Source organism: Spermophilus citellus (genome assembly GCF_964194105.1).
Source record: "Spermophilus citellus genome assembly, chromosome: 6".
Lineage (NCBI taxonomy): Eukaryota > Metazoa > Chordata > Mammalia > Rodentia > Sciuridae > Spermophilus > Spermophilus citellus.
The window spans coordinates 79,007,233-79,030,435 of NC_138187.1; the positions used below are offsets into that span (position 1 = coordinate 79,007,233).

The 23,203-nt window shown below is 37.9% G+C and overlaps 2 protein-coding genes across 4 annotated transcripts; both read left to right on the top strand.

Annotated features, from left to right (window-relative positions):
* Window positions 1–6,838: 6,838 nt before the first annotated feature.
* COMMD3 (COMM domain containing 3) lies at window positions 6,839–11,236 on the top strand. 2 transcript variants are annotated; one of them, XM_081298789.1, is made up of 9 exons: window positions 6,839–6,929; window positions 7,375–7,530; window positions 8,872–8,983; window positions 9,089–9,152; window positions 9,250–9,284; window positions 9,631–9,691; window positions 9,777–9,833; window positions 9,925–9,984; window positions 10,878–11,236. In XM_081298789.1, exons 2-9 carry the CDS (start codon window positions 7,392–7,394, stop codon window positions 10,935–10,937), a joined length of 588 nt encoding a protein of 195 aa, XP_081154915.1. In that variant the 5' UTR covers window positions 6,839–6,929; window positions 7,375–7,391; the 3' UTR covers window positions 10,938–11,236. The 2 variants fall into 2 exon arrangements, with proteins under 2 accessions (XP_081154915.1, XP_081154914.1); XM_081298788.1 differs by lacking the exon at window positions 6,839–6,929 and having other exon boundaries at window positions 7,049–7,530.
* Window positions 11,237–12,540: 1,304 nt separating this feature from the next.
* On the top strand, window positions 12,541–22,927 carry BMI1 (BMI1 proto-oncogene, polycomb ring finger). 2 transcript variants are annotated; one of them, XM_081298786.1, is made up of 10 exons: window positions 12,541–12,678; window positions 17,419–17,549; window positions 17,876–17,972; window positions 18,503–18,558; window positions 18,652–18,702; window positions 18,877–18,985; window positions 19,065–19,110; window positions 19,525–19,623; window positions 19,970–20,050; window positions 20,136–22,903. In XM_081298786.1, the coding sequence occupies exons 2-10, from the start codon at window positions 17,438–17,440 to the stop codon at window positions 20,463–20,465; spliced, it is 981 nt and encodes a 326-aa protein (XP_081154912.1). In that variant the 5' UTR covers window positions 12,541–12,678; window positions 17,419–17,437; the 3' UTR covers window positions 20,466–22,903. The 2 variants fall into 2 exon arrangements, with proteins under 2 accessions (XP_081154912.1, XP_081154913.1); XM_081298787.1 differs by lacking the exon at window positions 12,541–12,678 and adding an exon at window positions 12,930–13,144 and having other exon boundaries at window positions 20,136–22,927.
* Window positions 22,928–23,203: the final 276 nt, after the last annotated feature.

The window sequence follows — 23,203 nt, forward strand, 5'->3', positions numbered from 1 at the left end:
CATTAGTCATCATGGAATGTCATAGTCTCTACGAACAAATATTGATCATTGCAACTTTTAGAAACAGAATAAAAGTAAAATGAAATTTAAATTAATTTAAAAATATTAGTTTGAAAACACATTTGTCAGTTTCTAAAAACATTTTAGCTGGGTACAGGTACAATGGCACACACACATATAAACCTAGAGATGTGGGAGGCTGAGGTAAGAAGATGGCAAGTTTGAGGGCAGCCTGGATAACAAAGTATGACCGTCTCTCAAAATAAAAATTAAAAAAGGACTGGAGATATAGCTGAGTAGTAAAGTGCCCCGCGGTTCAGTTCTCAGTACCTACATAAATAAATATTCAAGATATGATTAAATCATTGGTTAAACTAACTTACAAAATTTGTATTTTAAATTTTTATTTATTCCTACCTTATAATTTAAGCCAACTTTCAAAATTACATAAAAAGCATATCTTGTAGAGTAGTATTCTCCTTCTATTATAATTGACTAAAGAAAAGTCAATATTTTTCAACATTTCCAAGTTATATTGTTGAAAGAGTTCTTTGTAAAAGAGTGTATATTATCTATAGGAATTTATAAAACTAAATATACATGTCTTATTTATACCTCTGGTCTTATAAAACTATTCTTCATTTCAACTCACAAACATTTCTATTAGATTTTCACGTTAGCAAAAATAAACATTTTCCTATTTCTCTGTAGACTCTACTCACCTATATATCATACTTGGGCCTCATTTAAAATTTTCTGTTACTTTCAAATTTTAAGAAAAGCATATGAAAATTCAGTTTTCCTAGACTAGACCTTATTTGCCCACATACTTCCTCATACATTTTTTTTTTACCAAATTTATCTTCCTTTCTTGATCTGTAATTTATGGAGAATAGTAAGTCAAATAAAAGTTGCCAATTAACTGATTTTTTCCCCATATTTTTTATTGGGGCATCATAGTTGTACATAATGATGGAGGTTATTGTTACATATTCATAAATGCACACATTATAATAATATAAGTTGGCCAATATTATTCCCCAGCAATTATTTGATTTATTTTGATTTAGAATACTGTTGCTCTAAATTACCCAGGCCTGTTTCCTTTAAAAAAAGAAAACAAAGTTGAGTAATTATCCAAATACTAGTAAATCAGGTTCAAGTTTCTAATTATGTGAACTAAATTGACTATATAAATACAAGTCTCCCCTTCACCCTGTTGCTAGTCATTATTTTCATGGTATTTTATTATATTAAAATAATTTTATAAAACTTTCTTCCCTCAATCCCTTTCCATAAAATACAGATTAAAATGTTTACATAAAGAATTCTAATTTGAGGCTGTAGGTCAGTGGTATTTAGCTAGTATATGCAAGCGTGCAAGCCTCTGAAATTGATTCCCAGGATGAAAAAAAAAAATCCCAACTTTGAATGTAACATTTGAAAAAGTTACAATAACAATATTTATGTTTTAACCTTAGTGAAAACAATCAAATGAAAGCTTAGGAAGAAAAAAACAAGTCCATGGAAAGAAACACAGTGGAAAAGTTTTACCTATTTTCTAGGTACTTGTTTTCTGAATAGTACAGTAAAATTACTTTCTGAAGGTTCAGCACCACAGTGTAAAATTCAGGTATGTAAAATCATTCAAAGTATTTTCTGAATAATTCTATCTTATGCAATAAACTAAGTGAACACAAAATTATTACAAGGGTTTTAAAAAACTATCTTTAGACTGAATTATCTACAAAATTGTTTCAGGTATATATTTTACTTTTGACAGGGAAAATAGAATATGTTTTATTCAATATTATTTTCGATACTATACATACTTCAAAACAATAGTAGATTTTATCTAGGCCTTTCTTTGTCAAACTTTTTAAAAGTATTAATTTTTGTCTAAATTTTTACTCTAAATGAGTCAAAACTACATTTGGAATAGTTTTTCTTAGTTTTTGTAAAATATTTAATTAAGATCATCCCTTATACATATAGCTTTCATCCTGGAATGCTTCATTTGAAATGTGAATATGGTCAAATCTCACAGTTTATAAGCAAGTACATATTCCTGTTACCTGAGTTTTAATTTACAAAATACTCCTTTCAATTTCTTTGCAAAATTATGTACCCTTAAGTGAAATAAATGTGGATATTTATACATTACTTAAATTTCCAATTTTAGTATGTAAAAGCATGCTTTCAAAATACAAACTTTAAAAAATATCACTATAGACACAATATTCCATATTATAGGCCCATTTGTTCAGTGTTTTGCTGGAATTCACAGATCTGGCCAAAACTCTAATTTCTGAGGTATGAGAAAATACAGTGTTAGAATAGATTCCAAATCCAGGACCAAAATAGAAAGGAAATCTGTTAGTTATTCTCTGCTATGATAGTCTAAATGTAGAACATACTGAAACTGATTAGATTCTGGACAGGACAGATGATCTTCTACTTGGAGTATTGCTTTCTGTGATTTTTCTCCTCATGAAGGGAAACCCAGCCTACTTTCTTTTTTTCCTTTTCTTCTTTCCTTTCTCTTTCTTTCCTTTTTTCCTCTCTCCATCCTTCTCCCTCTCTTTTAAAACATATACTAGCAATTTAAAGAATGGTTTTCACACATATGGAAGAAGTAGATGTATTCATCAAAGTGAACTCGTTTCAACATGTCTATGCTTCTCTTTTACATTCTTATAGCTAAAGGATGCATCATTCTGGCTAATACCAAATCCATGATGTAGAAAACTGAAGTGGCAATCTTCATAAAATAGCAGAAAAAAAATCAACTTGCTGTTGAGGGGCTGACTATGATTATTATCTAAATTGTCTATTTGACAGAATTTGTTAGGTAATTAACCAGCTCCAGTTTTCACATTAGTTCACTGGTAATTTGGGTTTAAATTATGTGATTTCAGGAGTAAATTTACTTTTTATAATCCATAGAAATGATAAGTAAATGATAATCAGTTACTGAATTTAAAGGCAGATTAATGTTTCCTATTTGTGTAGAGAAATTCTAAGACACAATTTAATCTATTTTTTTCTCATTGATTATTACATGGGATGTTATTGCTTTCTTTTTCATTTCTTCCTAATTTCCTTACCTTTAAACTTTGCAACCATCAAATTGCATTGTTTATTTTCATTTCCTCTTTATAAAGCAATTCTTCATTTCTTCCTAGATGAAGACTTCATAACTTTATATGACTTTGATATTCTCATGAAGGGAAAACCTAGCCTACTTTCTTTAATTGCTTTACTTCAAAATAAGGGATCGAGCTTTCTAAGTCTGAAGCCTACAGGGAAGACATTATTTTTCTGATCTGTAGAAAATCTTTTAAAAATAGTAGATGGCTTAGATACAAATATTTGATTACAATAAAGTTACAATTCGATGCTTATATATGTTCCTTTAATTTTTGAATTTTCCTATTCTGACTCAAGTAGCTAAGAAAACCATGGCATGGCACCAATAGTGATAGCTCCCAAATTTTACTCCAGTAATCCAAAAGTATTCTCTTTGCCATATCTTGACTATAGAATTTCCTATTTGCAAAGTTTAACAAAATTACATATCCTTTCTTCAGGAAATGTTTGAGATTTAATAGCATGATAACACAACCTTTTAAAATTTAGATTTAAAATATTTAATTTTGCTTATTGTTCTGTTACATTTTAAGCTTCATATTTTATATTTTCCTGATACAATTGTATAAAAAGCAAAAATTTTTAAGTGGTACTAAATGACAAAAGTATTACTTAAATAGATTGGACTATACATTATTTAATCTAAGTGTCTTTAATAAAAGTTTTAGGAAAAATCCAGAAAACTTGTATAAAACCATAAACATGAGTTTGTGTTTCAGAGAATACAGTCATTGATTTTCATTCCTGTGGTTCCTGTTTCTCTAATGCAACTAGCATTTCACTTTCCCTCACACATTAAGACACTAATTTCATTGAAATAAATTTGAATTTTATTTTAGAATCCATATATACAAATGAGGCTACACTATGTGAGAAAAAAAGGTTATATATTTGTGTATATTAGTTATTATAGCAATGACTATTTAGAAATCATTAGGAATTTGTATATTTAACTGAATATAAAAGCTATGTTGTCTCCTCTGAATACTCAATTTGGTATTTGTCATTGTAGGTGTCAGAAATGCAATTTGAAACCACTGAACTGTGATTATGAATGTACAACAAACTGACCAAACTCCAAGTCTTAATTTATGTCTTACCAAGTTACTTAATAAAATAAATGTATCTAGATATGTTTTATAAACTTCACAGAAATGCTTTTTGACCTATACTTCCAAAGGTCATGCATAACTCAAATACTTCTTTCTATTGTCCATTTGTGGTTCAAATAGCTTAAAACAACAATTCTATTTTAATTAATAGATACCCCAAAGTTTTAAGATCAAACAATCAGTATTGATGTTTTCTTGTGTATGTGTAGTTTTTAAATATTTTAAATTTTTTCTCTGTAGAAAATGAGCAGGTTTTTTTTGATGGGTAGAAGTAAAATAGATTCTCTGTTACATAGATTGGCATAGTATACATGCCAGTTAAAACTTCTGCCTGTCACATTGGCTCTTAAGCATATTGTTTTCCCCCCCTCCCAATGGATGTTCAATGAACTCTTCAATCTAAAGGAATACCTTCTTTCAGTTTTCTTTGAACAAAAGCAAAAATACTTAAAACACTCTAAAAAAGAAAATATTTGAATTCACAAAGTTAACAAATGCAGTAATAAGGCCTTTGGTGAAAGCTGACCACTGAGAGCCTATAAAAAAATCCCAGTTCATTTTAATTGTAATTACAGTACAGGGACCAATATTAAGTTGGTTTCTAAAACAAATTTAAGAATAAAAATATTAACCATTTCAAAGTATCTGATGTGTTTTGAAACTTTAAGACATTGTTCTTGACATAATTTCCAGATTCTCAAAAAAGAAAAATTTATTAGTATCCTATACTTAATATTAGCAGTTTATATGGCAAGATAATTTATTAACATGAATATGTTTTAATATTGTTATTTTTAGCTGCACATAATTGTTCTTTTTAAAGGCTATTTATAGGACAAATTTAGTCTATTGGCTTTGAGTCTGCAGATTTTTTTTAAGTTTAATGTAAATTCCAATACTTTTTCAGTGATTAAAGCAAAAATTTTAAAGATTTTTTTCCACACTTGTAGAATATGTTTATACATAGTTTTTCTAACAATCTAAAATGCATTGACTTTATGGTTGCCACCAAGAAAGTCTACATCTGAGTAATCATGAGCAAATATGTCTTTTAATGATCATACTTTTCTATTTCAATGACTTGTCAAAGATACACATATTTTACATTCAAACAAATGTTTAATCCTGTGCCTTCTTTGAAGATAGTTGAAATAAATGTACCTGCAGCAGGAAAATGCAGTTTTTCCAGCATCAGAAAAGTATGTTTAAAATTTTTGTGTGAGCTGGAAATGTACCCAGCACTTGGGCCTAACATATGAATATATTCAGGCAGAAAAGTACAAACATCCTCTAAAAGAAAGTACTTACATATGGGCAAGAGAGTAACAGGACAGTTATTATGGAAACAATCCTCATGAATTTCCTAAGTTTTATGCCCACAAACTCACAACCACTTGTGTTTACTCTTCTCTTTTAAAATAACATTTAAAAATCCATGCTCAGGCATTAGTACTTTCTTCTTTGACACTAAATTAAATATGATTAGAGTTCTAGATTCAAATTCTACTAGGGTATTAACAATCAGTACTATACTGGGTCATAAAACATGTGTAATAAACATAATGAGGTTGGGTGTTAATATTGTTTAACATTTACACAGTTCTTCTCTGCAAAATATTCCCTGTGTAAATCAGATTAGTGGAAACTTTTCAACTGACAGTTTACTACGGATGAGAAGTAAGGAATTTAGAAAGAAAATGAAAGATGGGAAGAAAAGATGAACATGATTAATAGGTGTTTGTTTCATAAAGACCTTAGGAGAACTTTTAAACCTTTCATTGCTGCTATACTCTCTCCAAGTGCACGTGCCTTTCAAAGCTTTCAAAGTAGGACTGAGTAGTTACTCAACCTGTTACTGACGCTAAATTATTCCATTTGCGTCCTATTACTGTGAAATGAATTACTCACTACATATTGATGCAAGATTAAATTTTGGCTGTATTCATTAAAAATGTTTTCCCAAATAGGTACCAAATTATGCCAAAGAAGAAAAGGTTTCACGTTGACTCTAACATTGCAAATAATCTCCCCTGAAGACTAAAACACATGTCTTGTTCTGTAGCCCTTCCCTCCATCCTTCAAAAACTTGTAGTTTTTACTTTTCCAGTTCTAATAATAATAACAATAATAATAATAACAACAACCTAATTTACTTTACTTCGCTTTTTTTTTTTTTCTTAAGAATCTCTGCTGCTCTCCAAACCAACTTTGTCGAAATACAGGGGAAGTTAAACTTTATACAGAGTTTAAATCTTTAAAGTTATGGATATCTGAGACAGCAACTCACTTCTAATAAAGATACTGCCATTACAAGCCGTACTTTACTAACAACTGTCTTAATATATTTATGAAGACTCGATTGAGTAATTAAACCTGGACCCACAGATGTACTGAATTCAGTAGCACAAAATTTGTCTTGCAGTTTGCCTTCGAAAGGTGTTTATTTGCAGTGGTATATAATTTTTTAAAATAATCCGGTCAAATCTGTTCATGAATAATTTATTAATCTCCCAATTGTTGAAGAACGGTACGCTCACACGCGCTCTTTATGGATGTAGCTCTGTGTACACACACACCACGCAGGAAAGAGATGACAAGGGAAAGGTGAAAACAAACCAGATGTCTACGGTCTCGCTCCTAAAAGGGCAGTGCTTCATAGTCCAACTGGTGAGTTACAAAACCCCACAAAAATAAACAAAACCAGCTGCCTTAAATCGCGGCTCCCCGCAGGATTTCGCGCTGGGTGAGGAGCCGGGAGGGCGCAGTTGGCCGGGAGGTGGGGGCCGGCCGGGACGCGGCCCGCCACCTCCCCAGGGGCTTTCGGGGAACTTAGCGGTGACCACCCTGTGTGAGCGCCGAGTGGAGAGAAAGCGCCCAGCGCGTTCACAAAGCGCCCGTGGCCGCCCTTCTGGCGGAGGCTCTGCAGCTCCAGCGGCTGGCTCAGAAGGAAGGGCTGGACGGAAGCGGGGGCTGGGGGCGCGGAGGCCGCCGGGCAGGCGGGGAGGCCCGGGGCTGGGAGGCCCTGCAGCCCGCGCCGCCGCCCCGAGCCGCGTGCGCGCGCGGCCGCATCAGCTGAGCGCGCGGCGCGTGTCACGTGGTGCGCATGTCGAAGGTCACGGCGCGCTCACAATGGAGCTCTCGGAGTCTGTGCAGAAAGGCTTCCAGATGCTGGCTGATCCCGGCTCCTTTGACTCCAACGCCTTCACGCTTCTCCTCCGGGCGGCTTTCCAGAGCCTGCTGGACGCCCAGGCGGACGAGGCCGTGTTAGGTAAGCAGCTCGACTCGGAGCTGGACCGGCCTGGGTGGAGGGGGCGCTCGGAGGAGAAGAGCGAGAGGGGGAAAGCCCCGGGAAGAGGAAGTCTCCGGGCTTTGCCCTTCGCTCCGGACGGAGTGTGGAGACGTGACTCTTCCAGGACCCAGAGCGGACCCTGAGCATTGTTCTGTCCCCTCTTGGCACCTGCACACAGCCGAGTACACGTTCTTGGCCCGATTTCCCTCCCAGTCTCTTTGTTCCTTTCTTCATAAAGCCCGTGTTCAAGTCTTGTTTGTGGCCTAAACATCTAAGGTTTTCAGACTGGTCTGAGACAGTGGCTCTTTTGACACTTGGACTTCATCAGAGGAGCTCCTTGTAATTCAAGCTTCCTGGACTAGGCTAGCAAAGGTTTAAAAGGTCTGTTCCCTAAGCACTTACTAGTTCAAGTAGTGTTGACATATTCCGACCAGGAGAATACCTCGGGTTCCTATTATCTCTCCAACACTCCTGCTTAGTGTGTTTTACACCGGTTCTTCCCCTAGATCCCTTAAATAGGATGCATAATGTTTTGTTCCGCACCAGTTACCAGAAGGCGAGTCTCTTAAGAGGTCTCATCAGCGATTTCGGAGTGCAGTATCAGTATGGACTAGGAGAATATTTTAAGACAGACCGCTTTTAGATAATTTTCTTAAATGTATCAACAATTCAAATTTTTGGTTTTTTTTTCCCTGTAGTTCATGAACTAGACACTTGTGCAAAAAATATGAAAGTGGAAGTTCTTCAAACGAAAATAGTAACCACCACCTGGGTAAATCTCAAAAGGAAAAAAAAAAAAAAAGATGACTGTCAAAACCTGAAAATACTGTTGGAATTTTGAAATTTCTATTTTATATTCTGAATTCATGCTCTCCTTTCCACCTCTCTTGATGTATTAATGTCCACGGAGCCATTTACCCTAAAGTTTCATCATTTTTAGAGTGAAAGTTATCATAAAATTTTCATCATGTAAAACGTTTATCTTGTTTTTCCCTTTGAATTTACTTCAGTGTTAGAATGACCACTGTATAGTTATTTTTTCTTTGGGAGCCATGTTTTTTTTTTTTTATAATAAAATGCTAAGGCAAAAGAAGGTAATTGAAAACAGATTAAAGACAGGATTATTGATGTGTTCTCTTTATTGTTTTGCAATTGTCCTTGCAGCTCATCTCATTTCCATAAAATTGACAGTTCCTAAAGTTGAATTATTTTTGTTATCTTGTTAAAGGGGATTTTTATCTAAATTAAAATATCCTTTTTGGAAATATGACTATAAAGAACTTATTATCACAGGCATCATTGGCAATTAATTCATTTTAGATCACCCAGACTTGAAACATATTGACCCTGTGGTTTTAAAACATTGTCATGCGGCAGCTGCAACTTACATACTGGAGGCAGGAAAGCACCGAGCTGACAAGTCAACTCTAAGGTACAGGATTTATTTAAATACTCATTTATTTTCAAATAATATCTTTATGATTGCAATTTCAGTTTTTAAAATGCAGACTAAACTTTGGCATTTCCCTCCCTCTAGCACATATCTAGAAGACTGTAAATTTGACAGAGAGCGAATAGAACTGTTTTGCACAGAATATCAGGTTTCTTACTTTGAATTTTTAAATTAACAATTACCACTTTTTTTTTCCACTATTTACAAAGATGTGTTTTCTTTTTCTTTTTTTCCCCTCTCCCCAGAATAATAAGAATTCTCTAGAAATCCTACTGGGAAGGTAGGTTCTGTATATGGTGTCAAGCTGAGGCACTTTTCACTTGCAGGTATGAATGGAGAATGCTGGTGTGAAACAAAATAGTGCAAAAAAACTGGGATCCTGACCCAAAGAAAAAGGCCAAAGGGCAAATGAAACAATTGAAGTTAAGCTAATGTTTTAAAGATAAAAGATAATTGAGATAATTTTATAATGCTTTTACTCTTTAGAATTTGAAATGAAGTTTAACAGTGTTTTAAATTCAGAATGGATTAAAAGAAGATGAGGAAGTGGTAGACATTCTTAGCAAAAGATAAATACTGAAAAGTTTTCTGTAGATACCATATACAATTATCATTGTATCTTTCAGTATAGGTAGATCTCTCCCTCATATAACTGATGTTTCTTGGCGCTTGGAATATCAGATAAAGGTAAAGTTTAGCAAACTGTTCTCCAAAGGGATTTAGGGAACTTTTTAGAAATAATTACTAACATGTACATATTGTATTGTTTTAGACCAGTCAACTTCATAAAATGTACAAACCTGCATATTTGGTGACGTTAAATGTAGAGGTATGTATAGACAACCCCTGTCTAAAAATGAAATATATAATGAAAATTTAAATTTTCTTGATTTAAATAAACAGCATTTTTTCTTCCCTAGAACACTGATTCCCAATCCTACCCAGAGATTAGTTTTAGTTGCAGCATGGAACAATTACAGGTACAGTATTAGTATCTTTGAATATGCTCCTTTATAAAGAGAATTATTGTGTGGAAAGTTTAATAGAGAAATAACCACTTGTCAGCAGATAAATGACTCTTGGTTAAGAAGATGATGAGAAAGGGGCTTGAAAAGCAATATTTTAACATGGACTTCACTTTGGAAATGAAGATGTTACTAGTAGTCTATAGTGTTCTTCCTTCTAATTAAAAAATATTTCTAAAGTGTAATGTTTATTGTAAATTCCTGCAATTCATGAGGTTGATTCAGTAAGATACAGTAAAATTAAAAGCATGACTTTGAAAATATCTTCTTTCCTCTCAGAAATTGAATTAAACTTTTCAAAATTGGGTTGTTAAGCAGCAGTTTTAAATGACTTTTTATGAAAAGAAAAGTATGATACTAAAATTTTAATACTGCCAGTGTAAGATTGGGAAAATTGAAAAGTACATTGATGGGCATAACAACGAATTTATTTCTTAGTACTTAAAAAATGCAGATCAGTCTTGGAAACTTAGATAAAAATGAAACTTTCAAAGACATCTCCTGCAGTCATCTCAATGTAACAAACTTTAAACTTTCTATACACACACACACACACACACACACACACACACACACAGCATAACCTTCGTTAGATAACTTGAGACATTTAATTTAGATACACCGTGCAGTTAAGAAATCATGTTTCAAACTGAGGGCAAATATCCGATTTGAAGATATTTTAGGGAAAATGCTTCTTTTCATGGATACTGGTTTGTCAAAGTTAAAATTCCAGTGAATTCTAAACTTGTATTGACAGTGTTCTCCGACTTTTTTCTTGCATCCCTCGAACTTGGATACTTCGTTATATGTCTCATCCTTAAAACATGGCATTATATTACATATTTTAGGACTTGGTGGGGAAACTTAAAGATGCTTCAAAAAGCCTGGAAAGAGCAACTCAGTTGTAACTTGGGGACGCTAAAGATCGCCGAATCTAGAGAAAAACCAGATGCGTCTTGCCTTCAGTGGAAGCATCATTTGTGCGAGCTGGAAGTCCTCATTTTCAGTAGAAAAAAAAAGTCACTCCTTTTGAATTTATGATACTCATCAATTTTGACACATGTGAAAGGATTAAGAGGGAAATTCTGCCTAAGTATTTTAATTGTCTTTAGTATTAACTGTACATTTCTTCTGTTTTGTCTTTTTCAACTCTTACGAAAGGAAGTAATATTACACCCTGAATAAATAAGCTGATGTTCCCACAAAAGAGTGGTGACGTTGTGTTTGGAGTCGGTGTGTTAATTATTACTTTGTGAGAGGAGCTAGACACGATTAGCGTTAACTTTTAACGACCGCTTTTTATCCGCATTCAATAGTTGGAGAGGATGCGCTCTCCGGGTCGGCGAGGAGCCCAGCTGCGGGAAAGGAGCCGAGTGGCGGCCGAAGGCGGTCCGTTACCTGCGCTGCAGGGCTCGCCCGCAGTCCGACCCTCGCCGCCCGCCCGGCGAGGAGCCCTGCCCCGGAGCTAGCCGCTGCCTGCGCGCGCCCCGCCTTGGTCGCCGGCAGAGGGGAAGGGGCGGGCGCGGCCGCGGGAGGACTGGGGCGGGCGCTGTTGTTTCCGTGAGCCCAACTCCGGCGCAGGTTCCGCGCCTCGGCGCCAGAGTCTGGGCCGCGGCGCGTAGAACCGGCAGGACCGCGCCGAGGGCAGCGGATGGGTGCCCCGGTCCGCGAGAGTCCGCGGACGAGTGCGCCACGGGCGGAGGCGGGCGTTCGAGAGAAAGAAATAACGGGGGGGGGGTGGGCTGGGCTGCGCGGCGTGCGGGGCCGGAGCGATGCCCGCGCCGAGAGTAGGGTGGCGCGTGTGGCGCTGTGGAGAAATGTCTCTGCTACCGCGCCAGCGCCAGCGCCGCCGCGGCGCAGAGCGAGGAGGAGGGGGCTGGGCGCGCGGCTCGGAGGGGAGGGGGCGGCCACGGGCCCGACTACACCGACACTAATTCCCAGGCCGCCCTTAAGGAATGAGGGGAGCACGTGACCCGGTGGGGGGGCGGCAGGGGGAGGGGGCGGGCGGACTCTGAGCCATTTTGGAGCCGGTGTCAGTTTCCACTCTGCCTTCAGCGGTGCATTTTTTTCCACCCTCCCCTCCCCCTCCTCATCCTTCCTCCCCTCCCCCCGCCTCACCGCCCGCACACACACACACGGCGCCCCCCACCCGCCTTCCTACCCCCACAGCAACTATGAAATAATAATCGTAGTATTAAAGGCAGAGATCTGGGCGAGACAATGGGGATGTTGGCGAGGGAGCCCCGATCCGGATTAGAAACACCTCCCAGCCCCGCAGAATAATACCGATCGCGCCCCCTCCGCGCGCTCCCTCCCCCGAGTGCGGAGCGGGAGGAGGCGGCGGCGGCCGAGGAGGAGGAGGAGGCCCAGGAGGAGGAGGCGTTGGAGGCCGAGGCGGAGGAGGAGGAGGAGGCCCAGGAGGAGGAGGCCGAGGCGGAGGAGGAGGAGGAGGCCGGGCTCGGGAGGCAGCATGAGCCGAGCGCGGCGGCCGCGGCTCTTCTCGGCTGCGCTCGTTGCCCATTGACAGCGGCGTCTGCAGCTCGCTTCAAGATGGCCGCTTGGCTCACATTCATTTTCTGCTGAACGACTTTTAACTTTCATTGTCTTTTCCGCCCGCTTCGATCGCCTCTCGCCGGCTGCTTTTTCCGGGTACGTAGGAGGCGAGGCGCCTCCGGGACTGGGCCGGGGGGCGGCGGGGGCCGCGCGGGGCTCGGACCGGCCGCGGTGGCCGGGAGGCGGCCCCCCCGCGCCTAGCCCGCGCCGGCCGGGAGGGCGCTGACAGCGTGGGCGCCGAGCCCCGCCGCCCGCCGCCGCCGCCGCCGCCGCCGCCGCCCGCGCGCCGCCTGCCCCGCGCCGCGAGCGCGCGCCCGCCGCCCGCCGCCTCCCGCGGCGCCGGGACCGACCCGCAGCCCGCGCCGCCGCCGCCAGCCGGGCTCGGCGCCGCTCCAGCCGCCGCCGCCCGCTCAGCCCGGACGCGCCGCGCGCGGCCCCACGTTTTAGTTCCTTTCTCCCCCGCGCGCCCCTCTGCACCCTCGCGACGCACATGGTCCCCGAGAAGAACACTTCTATTTCCAGCCTCCGCGGCTCTCCCGGCCACAGCGCCCTTTGTTGAGAGGTAGATTTTGATGAAACGGGGACGGGCTCCTGAAATCGGGAGCTGCTTGGGTCAAGTGGCTTCCCTCCTCTCCCGAAGAAAGGGCTTTTGAGGGGTTTGAACATCGAGGGAACGCCCCCATTTTATAGGGACGGGTTACGTGGGGGGCAGCGATCCCGCCAAGGTGGTTGTTAGACTGGAGAGAGCCCCAACAAAAATGTTATTAACTTAAGTTGGAGGGACACTTGTGTGAAATTAGATGGCTTGTAAGATGGCGGTTCCCAGTTGTTTCCAAGGTCTTCTGCATTTGTGTGGAAAATGGTAAAGTTTTCAAGGTGGTATTTGTTGAGAGTCTTGGACAAGTGTTGTGAACATTGTTGGGACGTGCTCACCGGGAAGTGGGCATTTCAAATTTGGAGCTTTTTTTTGAAGTGAAGATGGTGACTGGACGTTAGTCTTGGTAGAGGTTTCTTTTCTCCACGTCTTTCCCCCCTTTTCCTTTTTCCCCCCAACCCCTTGGCACAGATTGCGACTTCTCTTCTCTACCTCTACTTTGGGATGCTCCCAGAATCGTGACTTAAGTCCACTGTGTTTTATGTGTTTTGCTAGATGTCAGCATAGGTCATGTGGTAAAGGGATGCTTTAGAAAATGAGCACTAAAAAGTTGATTGCTTATGTTTACGCAGTCATTTGGGCTTGACAGCGATAGAGCATGATCTTTTCCCCAGAGATTTACAGTTAATAATTGGAAGTAAACAAGTAGAGAGACTTTGATCATTCCCAATTGCAATAAAAGGATTTAGTGGGCTTAGTGGTCACGGTTCAATATTTGAAAGAGAATCATGTATTAACCCCTTCCCTTTAAGTAGGCGAAATTCCCAGCATATTTATCCAAACGCAAGTGTAAGTTAGTGTTCTGATGAGTGTTAGGAGTAGCTCAAATTATAGAGGAATTTTAACCCCAAGTTTTGGAAACACATTATAAGGTACACTAAAGACCTGATACTTAAGGATGTAAATGGTTGACAGTACAATTTATTAGACTGTTTAGTCCAAATAATAACATTTGGGTTTTAAGTAGACCAATGAAAATTTTCTCAGAAGTTGATTTTATGAGCAAAATTTTTATATTTGAGTTCATTTCCATACATCTCCTTCGAAGTGTAGAGATGTTTGAAATAACCTACCTGTACAAATTAATTTGCCCCCTAGTAACAATATCTTTGAAGCCATAGAAGACCATTTACATGCAAATACACACACATACAAGCTTTTGTAAGAAAATTACACATTTAATTATATTTTATAAATCCATTGATACTCTACCACTGATTTATTGGATGTATTTAAGTGTCCAAATATGCAAAATTCTCCCAAAGAGTCAAGTTAACCCCAACTTTAGCCATACTTATATAGAGCTGTGAGCACCAACTAGAGTTATGGAGTTAATTTGCATTTCTTAGATTGCAGTAGTCAAGCTGATTGTTAACATAAGATCTTGTTTCTGTTTTCCTTCATTTTGACATTACTAGTGTTAGGCCTCCAATTAAAAACTGACAGTCCCAGCTGAACATGTTCTTGAACATTACCAGCATGTTCGTTGGTGCATTTTTAGTAGCTTAAGGGCACTTTCTTTGTTGAAACCTAGTAGGTTTTTATTTCTAAGGTGCAAGACGTTTTTCTTAAACCTTATCAAACATGTCAAACATTTTGGAAGTCCTCATTAGATTGTCAGTACTTTCAAATTGGATAAAAAGATTAAGGGCTGATTTTTATATAAGCAACAAAGTAATATTTATTTGCATTGTAAACACTAATAGGACTGTGGCCAAATTCTTCTGAACTGAGAGAGAGTTGTGTGAATTAAGCCTTAGGATGAATTTGAAAGGGTTTTTGGGTCAAGTACATAGGACTTAAATGTTCAAAGCCAACCAGTAGATAACCCTCCATTGAAGTTTGATTATTCTCTAAGTTACTATTGTGTTTGTGTGGTGTTTGGTTTTCTGTAAGTTAGAGAAGAAATAAAGGCAGCTGTTTTTATTGGAGCCCCTTGGTGAACTTCATGATCCATGGTGTTAGTGTGATATACTTTCACAGGCAAATAGAAGTTATCACCTTGCTAACTATCTTTCTAGGAAAGATCCTGTGGTTTCACAAGGAGAGTTTTCTTTAAGCACCAAGAAGGCTGGTCTTTAATCATCAAGTACAATTTTAAATATTGCTACTCTTTAGGGCACTGCTCCTTCTACAGCCCCTCTGCCAGGCCACTTAGATTTATGTTAACATATGTTGTCAGTATTATTCTAAACAAGTAGTCCAAAGATGTTTGAGGAATAACACATGAAGTTTTCTGGGTGAGGTTACTGGTTGTCACTGGGGTCACTTTCATAAGAGGTTTGGTTTGTTTAAGGCCATTTTTTCAGTACTCAATTCAATTTCAGCTATTGAGGTATGTTGATTGGTATTTCCCTCTTCTGCATTAAGATTCCTTAAGAAATAAAGCCTCAGAGGCATCTTACTGCAGGTTTCACAAGTTCCTAGATTTCCATTCAAGGCAGCAGTAGTCCAGTCAGGTCTAGAACCTTAGTCTATTTCAGGTTCTAAAGTGAATGTAGTAGGGTGATAGTAAGAAATGGTACTTTTCAGCACTACTACACGAAGTAATTGACTTCCTTGATTGCCCTGTGGTGTATTGTTGCAGACTGTTCCCCACCGTGACTTTTCTATAATGTATATTATCTTTTGAGAATTTTATTTCATCGTGTGGGGATTCAGGGGGGTTTATATGGACGTTAGGCTGAGAAAAATGACATTTGTTTTTCCTCTCCTATCGTTACTGTGGGTTGACAAGGTGTTGATTTAGCGTTGGGAATGGGCTGGTCACATGGTTCTTTACATATTGTCACTATCCTACCGATTAGTTTTTCTAGCTTCCAGCATGGTTTGTTCGAATAAAGCACAGTGCTTTTGCCCCCCACCCCCATCTCCACCCGCTTTGTAAAACAAATTCAGTTTTCAGCCCATCCAAAACTTTGATTCATCTAATCTACAGGAGAACGTCTTATTAGAGAAGGAAGCTTTAAAGAGGTTCGGTTCAGTAAACATCCCTGCAACTTAAGCCTTGACAGTTTGGGGCTAAGTGCACAGTTGGCAATTCTCAAAAGGTCCCTTGGAGAAATTTTGACCTAGCGATTGCTAATAGGACAGTCTGAAAGAATCAAGATATGAAACAAGGTCTTCGCACCCAGTCTACGTGGAAAGAGGCCCCCAAGAGTGTCCGAAATGGCCGGGAGTGCAGTTTGCATTTTCTTTAGCAGTTTGCCGCCACAGGCTCTGAGGTCCCCTAAGCTGCTTGACGGGTCGCGGCCGCGGGTGATCCCGGGCCGGAGGACCTCGCGGGCCCGCCCCACCTCCGCGCCGGCAGCGCCCGCACCCACCCCGCCCCCAAGCCGGCCCCGCCCCCGCGCCGCGCCGCCCCTCCCCCGCGCAAGCCGCTCGGCAGCCCCGCACGCCCGCGGAGGCTCGGGGCTCGGGCCGGGCTCTGCGCGGAGTTGCAGCAGTGGCCGGATGCCAAGTGTAAGTGTAAGTTGCTATGGAAACCCTGACTGAGGCGAGTTCCGAATCCGGAGCGAGACTGAGCCCCGGGCGCCGCCGGATCCGCCCCTCGCATCCCGGCCCCCCGGCCGTCCTCCGAGCTCAGGCCCCAGCCCAGAGGCTGACTAGAGGTGCTTCTCCTCCGGCCAGCACCCAGCTCCGGAAATTCCAGGGATGCAGATAGAACAGAATTTGTTTTCCTTTTGTAAGCGTAAAAACCTGCCAGGTTCTGGTTGCTTGAACCGTCTAAAACTACCAGAACCCCAGGATTTTCGACTGAAGATCTGTGAGGAAGTTTTACAATAAATTTGGAGACCTGGAACAAGCACTAGTGATTAGTAAATATCTAGGGGACTGTGGTGTCAGTAGCAGCCTTGGGGCTGCTAGGCTGGAGGACAAATGGAAGAAAGAGGCTCAAATATGCTAGGCTCCCAGCCCCCACCCCAGACCTTTTCATCTCTCTCCAGGAATGACCTGAGAGATCAGATGTAACTTTAGTTGGATCTTTTTCACCATTTCAGTAGAATTCACTCAGATCTGATTAGTAAATTCCTTCTGTAGAAAACGTTGGGACTGTCCAGCTGTACAGTGTTAAACGAGTTTTATGAATGCCTCAGCGTTTCAGAGTGTACAATTACTAGGAGTTAGAGATAATCTTGATTCATTTTCTTTGAGTTATGGCCAATATCTCTGTCTTACAGGATCTTTCATCAAGCAGAAATGCATCGAACAACCAGAATCAAGATCACTGAGCTAAATCCCCACCTAATGTGTGTGCTTTGTGGAGGGTACTTCATTGATGCCACAACCATAATAGAATGTCTGCATTCCTGTAAGTACAAAGCTTTAGCTCCCTTCTTTTGTGTCACCTATATTTCCGTATTTCATCCTGAAGTTTATAAGAATTATTAGCATTTACCATAATCCTTGGGAATATTGGTACAGACTGATAGGAGTCATTTTCTTCTCTTCAATTTATTGATTTTTTATTACTACCTACTTTATTACCAGTATGCAATGTGTAAGTGTAGTCAGGATATTAATAGTTTGATTCCTTGGAAATACCTTTTGGTATTTACCATCTTGCTTTTAATTCTCAGTTTCTGACACTATTTTAATTAGCTTCTGATTTCTAAATTTACATATTTCTACTTCTAGTCTGTAAAACGTGTATTGTACGTTACCTGGAGACCAGCAAGTATTGTCCTATCTGTGATGTCCAAGTTCACAAAACCAGACCACTGCTGAATATAAGGTAGGAAAATGATTGAAGTCTTTGTTTGTAATTGTTATTGGAGTTGCATAATTTACAGAGAGAAGGTGATTGGTGCTTTGTGGAGAGTAGTCTTTTAATAATTTCTAAAGATAATTTCTTAGAAATTTCTTTTAATGGTGACCAAGCTTAGACAATGTTCAATACTATTCTAATGATTTTAACTTTTTATTGTCCTTTAAAAACTGAAATAGTTCTTCTTTTTGTATTCCTTTCTTGACTTCATGACAGATGAGAATAAGATTTTTAAAGTCCTTCCTTATTCTCTCTATTCTCTATTCATACTAGAAAATTTAGTAACTTGAAAGGCACAAAGTATGTTTTTGCTGATTTAAAAAAGTACTACTATGTAGAGAACTTTACTGTCATAGTTTTTATTTTAGTGTAGTTATAGATAGCATCACAATCAAGTAAAATGCTATAGCGCACACACACACACAAAGAATCTATAAAAACTTAGGAACGTTTTTAGTTTTGCCATATTAGTCGATGGTTCACTTATTCTTTTTCAGGTCCGATAAAACACTTCAAGACATTGTATACAAATTAGTTCCAGGGCTTTTCAAAAGTGAGTAACTTGCTTGCAAGAATTTAAAAAGATTATTCATTGGTTTTATCTGCTATACCAAATGTTTGAATCTCGTCTCCCCCCTCCCCATAGATGAAATGAAGAGAAGAAGGGATTTTTATGCAGCTCATCCTTCAGCTGATGGTAAACTTTGTGAGGGGGGTGGGGGGTAGAAATTATTTTATTTGGGGGGAGACTTATAGTAATTAAAATTTATTAAAATTGAGTTTACTTCAGAGTACCCCTTCCATTTTCCTATGTCTAAATTATTTTAAATGTCTAATTGTTAAAATATTAAATTTTGTAATGTCTTTATAGCTGCCAATGGCTCTAATGAAGATAGAGGAGAAGTTGCAGATGAAGATAAGAGAATTATAACTGATGATGAGATTATAAGCTTATCTATTGAATTCTTTGACCAGAATAGGTAAATTCTCTAGGAAATCTGTTTTATGCTAATATGTCTATTAGATACATTGTTTCACTAATAAGTTTTTATTTCTTAGATTGGATCGCAAAGTAAACAAAGACAAAGAGAAGTCTAAGGAGGAGGTATGTTCTGTATTATAGAAATGGTGAAGAATTATGGATTCTAGATTTTATGAAGGGTTTTGTTGCTCTTTAGAATATTCTGGGGTCAAGTGCTGCTGATAATTAGAAGAAAATGGTCATGTTCAATGTTTATGAGGGATCTACATAGGATATTTGATAATTAGAATTTATATATGGTTGCTCTTACAAATTATTTTACATAGTTCATGTTTAATATCTTAATGTACTTCAAGTGTACTAGAAATTAATTCATTTAGTATTCATTATAATAGTAAATGCAAAGTATAGTTGAGTTTAGTTGCATCTGATTTTGGTATTAGTGCCTTATATCACATTTAGGCAATTGAATTGAAACTTTCTTCTTCTCTGAAAGTTAGGAATTGAAAAAAATTACTTTTGTACATGTACTCTTAGGTGAATGATAAAAGATATTTACGATGCCCAGCAGCAATGACTGTGATGCACTTAAGAAAGTTTCTCAGAAGTAAAATGGACATACCTAATACTTTCCAGGTACCTTCTTTATAGCTTTCATGTATTTTATGTAGATTTTTTTAATTTAATTTTTTTTTCTTTCTGGATCCTGAAATCTAAAAATCAATATTAAAAAATTTAAATTTAGTGTTAATGTTTAATGTATCTCTTAAAATATTTTGGATATTTTTTATTCCATGAAAACAAATCCCTTAATAATTTCTGTAAATGTTTTCCATTTGAAATGTGAAGAATTCTTTGACCAAGTGTCTGGAGAAAAAAAAATTAAAGCACTCTCGAACTCTTGAATTATATTTAGATGAGAAAAGCTTGTAGATTTATCTTTGCTCTTTTGTTACTTAATAATTGAAATACCTCTCAATAGATTGATGTTATGTATGAAGAGGAACCTTTGAAAGATTACTATACACTAATGGATATTGCCTACATTTATACCTGGAGAAGGGTAAGTAGTATTATCTACTCTTAGATTAAGGTGATCCAGTGCCTGTAAAGTTAAGAGTGATTTTTTTTTCCTTTTAACTTTGTAGAATGGTCCACTTCCTTTGAAATATAGAGTTCGACCTACTTGTAAAAGAATGAAGATCAGTCACCAGAGGGATGGACTGACAAATGCTGGAGAACTGGAAAGTGACTCTGGGAGTGACAAGGCCAACAGCCCAGCAGGAGGTATTCCCTCCACCTCTTCTTGTTTGCCTAGCCCCAGTACTCCAGTGCAGTCTCCTCATCCACAGTTTCCTCACATTTCCAGTACTATGAATGGAACCAGCAACAGCCCCAGCGGTAACCACCAATCTTCCTTTGCCAATAGACCTCGAAAATCATCTGTAAATGGGTCGTCAGCAACTTCATCTGGTTGATTCCTGAGACTATTAAGGAAAAAATTTTAAACCCCTGATTTATATAGATATCTTCATGCCATTACAGCTTTATAGATGCTAATACATGTGACTATCGTCCAATTTGCTTTCTTTTGTAGTGACATTAAATTTGACTATAAAAGATGGACTAGCTGTGATATTCATATGGACGTTAATTGAAAAGAAAGATTGTTCCTATAAAGAATTGGATTCTGAGAAGGCAGGCAAGGTTTTTGTTTTTTGTTTTGTTTTGTTTCCTGTGTGTTAGGAAAGATGTGAAATGGTTTCTGTAACCATTGTTTGGGTTTGGAAATACTCTGCAGTGGATAGAAGCATTGGGCCATAGTTTGTTAATCTCAACTAACACCTACATTACATTCTCCTTGATTGTTCTTGTTATTATGCTGTTTTGTGAACCTGTAGAAAACAAGTGCTTTTTATCTTGAAATTCAACAAACAGAAAGAATAAGCATAGAATAATGCATTCTATGTAGCCATGTCACTGTGAATAACAATTTCTTGCATATTTAGCCATTTTGATTCCTGTTTGATTTTTACTTCTCTGTTGCTACGCAAAACCGATCAAAGGAAAGTAAACTTCAGTTTTACAATCTGTATGCCTAAAAGCGGGTACTACCCTTTATTTTACTGACTTGTTTAAATGATTCGCTTTTGTAAGAATCAGATGGCATTATGCTTGTTGTACAATGCCATATTGTTATATGACATAACAGGAAACAGTATTGTATGATATATTTATAAATACTATAAAGAAAATATTGTGTTTCATGCATTCAGAAATGGTTGTTAAAATTCTCCCAGCTGGTTCGACCTTTGCAGATTCCCATGCCCTATGTTGAGCCTTGCTTTTATCAGCATAAATTATTTCCAACATGGATATCTAATTCTAAATTCTGTTCATTGGAAGCAATTGGCAAGTCATCATGATACTGACTTTCCTCCAATAATACATGTTTGCTTTGAAAATTATTGTTGCAGTAAAGAAAAGCTTTAAAGAATATGAAAATAGTGTTTTAACTTTCCATTGGTTATAGTGGAATTAATGTGTTTTTAAAATGCATATTTGTCACTAATTCTAAAACAAATTTTTTTAAAAAACCAGCTAATTGCTGGAAGAAGGCATTTTATCTAAAGTTATTTTAATATGTAATATAAGAATAATTTCAAACTTAAGTATTGCTTTAACAACAATTAACAATGGAATATGCCTTCTCTGTAATGTCTGGAAATACAAGCAATTTATTATGAACTTCTACAGATATTTTTTAAATAGAGGAAGTATGTTAAATTTAAAACATAAACAACCCCAACACTTTTCAGTTTATGTTTTGCTTTGGTCGAACTTGGTGTTTGTTCATCACCCATCAGTTATTTGTGAGGGTGTTTATTCTATATGAATATTGTTTCATGTTTGTATGGAAAATTGTAGCTAAACATTTCATTGTCCTCAGTCTGCAAAAGAAGCACAATTCTATTGCTTTTTCTTGCTTATAGTCATTAAATCATTACTTTTACATATATTGCTGTTACTTCTACTTTCTTTAAAGATTCAGTAAATGATGTTTTATGAAGCTACAAAATACATATATTTTTATTTTGACCTAAATTTGTACAGTCCCATAGTAAGTGTTGTTTCTAATTATAGATGTAAAATGAAATTTCATTTGTAATTGGGAAAAGTCCAATAAAAAAGATATTCATTTAGAAAATAGCTAAGATCTTTAATAAAAATTTGATATGAAAAGCACAATGTGCAGAAGTTTTGGAAACCCTGTAGTGGATTACCAACAGGTAAAAGTTAAAGAGAATACATTGCTGTCTTATAGTGATGTTGGTAAGAAGTACACGCTTTGTTGTATATTGCTTGAGAACCCACTGAAAGATGTATCTGTTTATTTACTATAAAATCTTTGAAGTAAAAGTTACCAATGTTTGCCAATTTTGGTGAATTTAACTCATTTTTCTAGGCTTCTATATTTTTCATGTTATCTATGACAAAGAAAAGTTAGTTGATGCAAGTTTCAAGTACTGTTTTTTACTTTAGATGATCATGTGTATAAAGAATGAAAAGATATTTTTCAAAACCTAAAAACTGTAAATGCTGGTGGACTTGTCATTTGACTTACACAAAACCAAGTTTTGAAATCACAGATCTCAAAGACTTGACATCTATCTCAACCTCTTTATGATGGACTTATTTTTGAAATTATTAAAATATCAGATGCGTTTATGGCTTCCTTAGCACTATTTCACCATACTTGTGACTTATTCCCTTTATTTTATTTGGAAGCGGATATTTGTCCCTACTCAATTTGAAAATTGCCTAAATTTAAAAGGATATTTCAGCTGAAATTTCTTTGCCTTTTAATAAAAACTTGATCGTGGTTTGCATTCTTAACTATTGCAGTTTTGACAATTAAGATTTAAAACATTTACTGAACTACTACTTTAAAAATCTTAACCTTGTGAAAATCAGTTTGTCAAAGCAAAGTACACAAAAAGTCAGCTTTAGAGTTTGACTTTTGCTTGTGACAGTATTCTAGAATCCTTAATACAAAGTTAGTTCTAATAAAATAATCCACAGAAAGTGCCTAATTGATTTCACAGATTTTTAGCTTAAATGCAGAAAGAAAAATGAGACTGGTTGCTCTTGTATAAATAGTAATCTGTCTTGCTTTACACTTGCATACCACTTCACAAGTACTTTTTCCTTTTTA

Bases quoted from the DNA above. Each gene is read 5' to 3' on its own strand.
- COMMD3 (XM_081298789.1), top strand. From the start codon at position 7,392: ATGGAGCTCTCGGAGTCTGTGCAGAAAGGCTTCCAGATGCTGGCTGAT. The intron at 8,984-9,088 runs GTACAGGATTTA...CCCTCCCTCTAG, and splicing joins GCTGACAAGTCAACTCTAAG to CACATATCTAGAAGACTGTA. The intron at 9,692-9,776 runs GTAAAGTTTAGC...GTATTGTTTTAG, and splicing joins GCTTGGAATATCAGATAAAG to ACCAGTCAACTTCATAAAAT.
- BMI1 (XM_081298786.1), top strand. From the start codon at position 17,438: ATGCATCGAACAACCAGAATCAAGATCACTGAGCTAAATCCCCACCTA. The intron at 18,559-18,651 runs GTGAGTAACTTG...CCCTCCCCATAG, and splicing joins AGTTCCAGGGCTTTTCAAAA to ATGAAATGAAGAGAAGAAGG. The intron at 20,051-20,135 runs GTAAGTAGTATT...TTAACTTTGTAG, and splicing joins ACATTTATACCTGGAGAAGG to AATGGTCCACTTCCTTTGAA.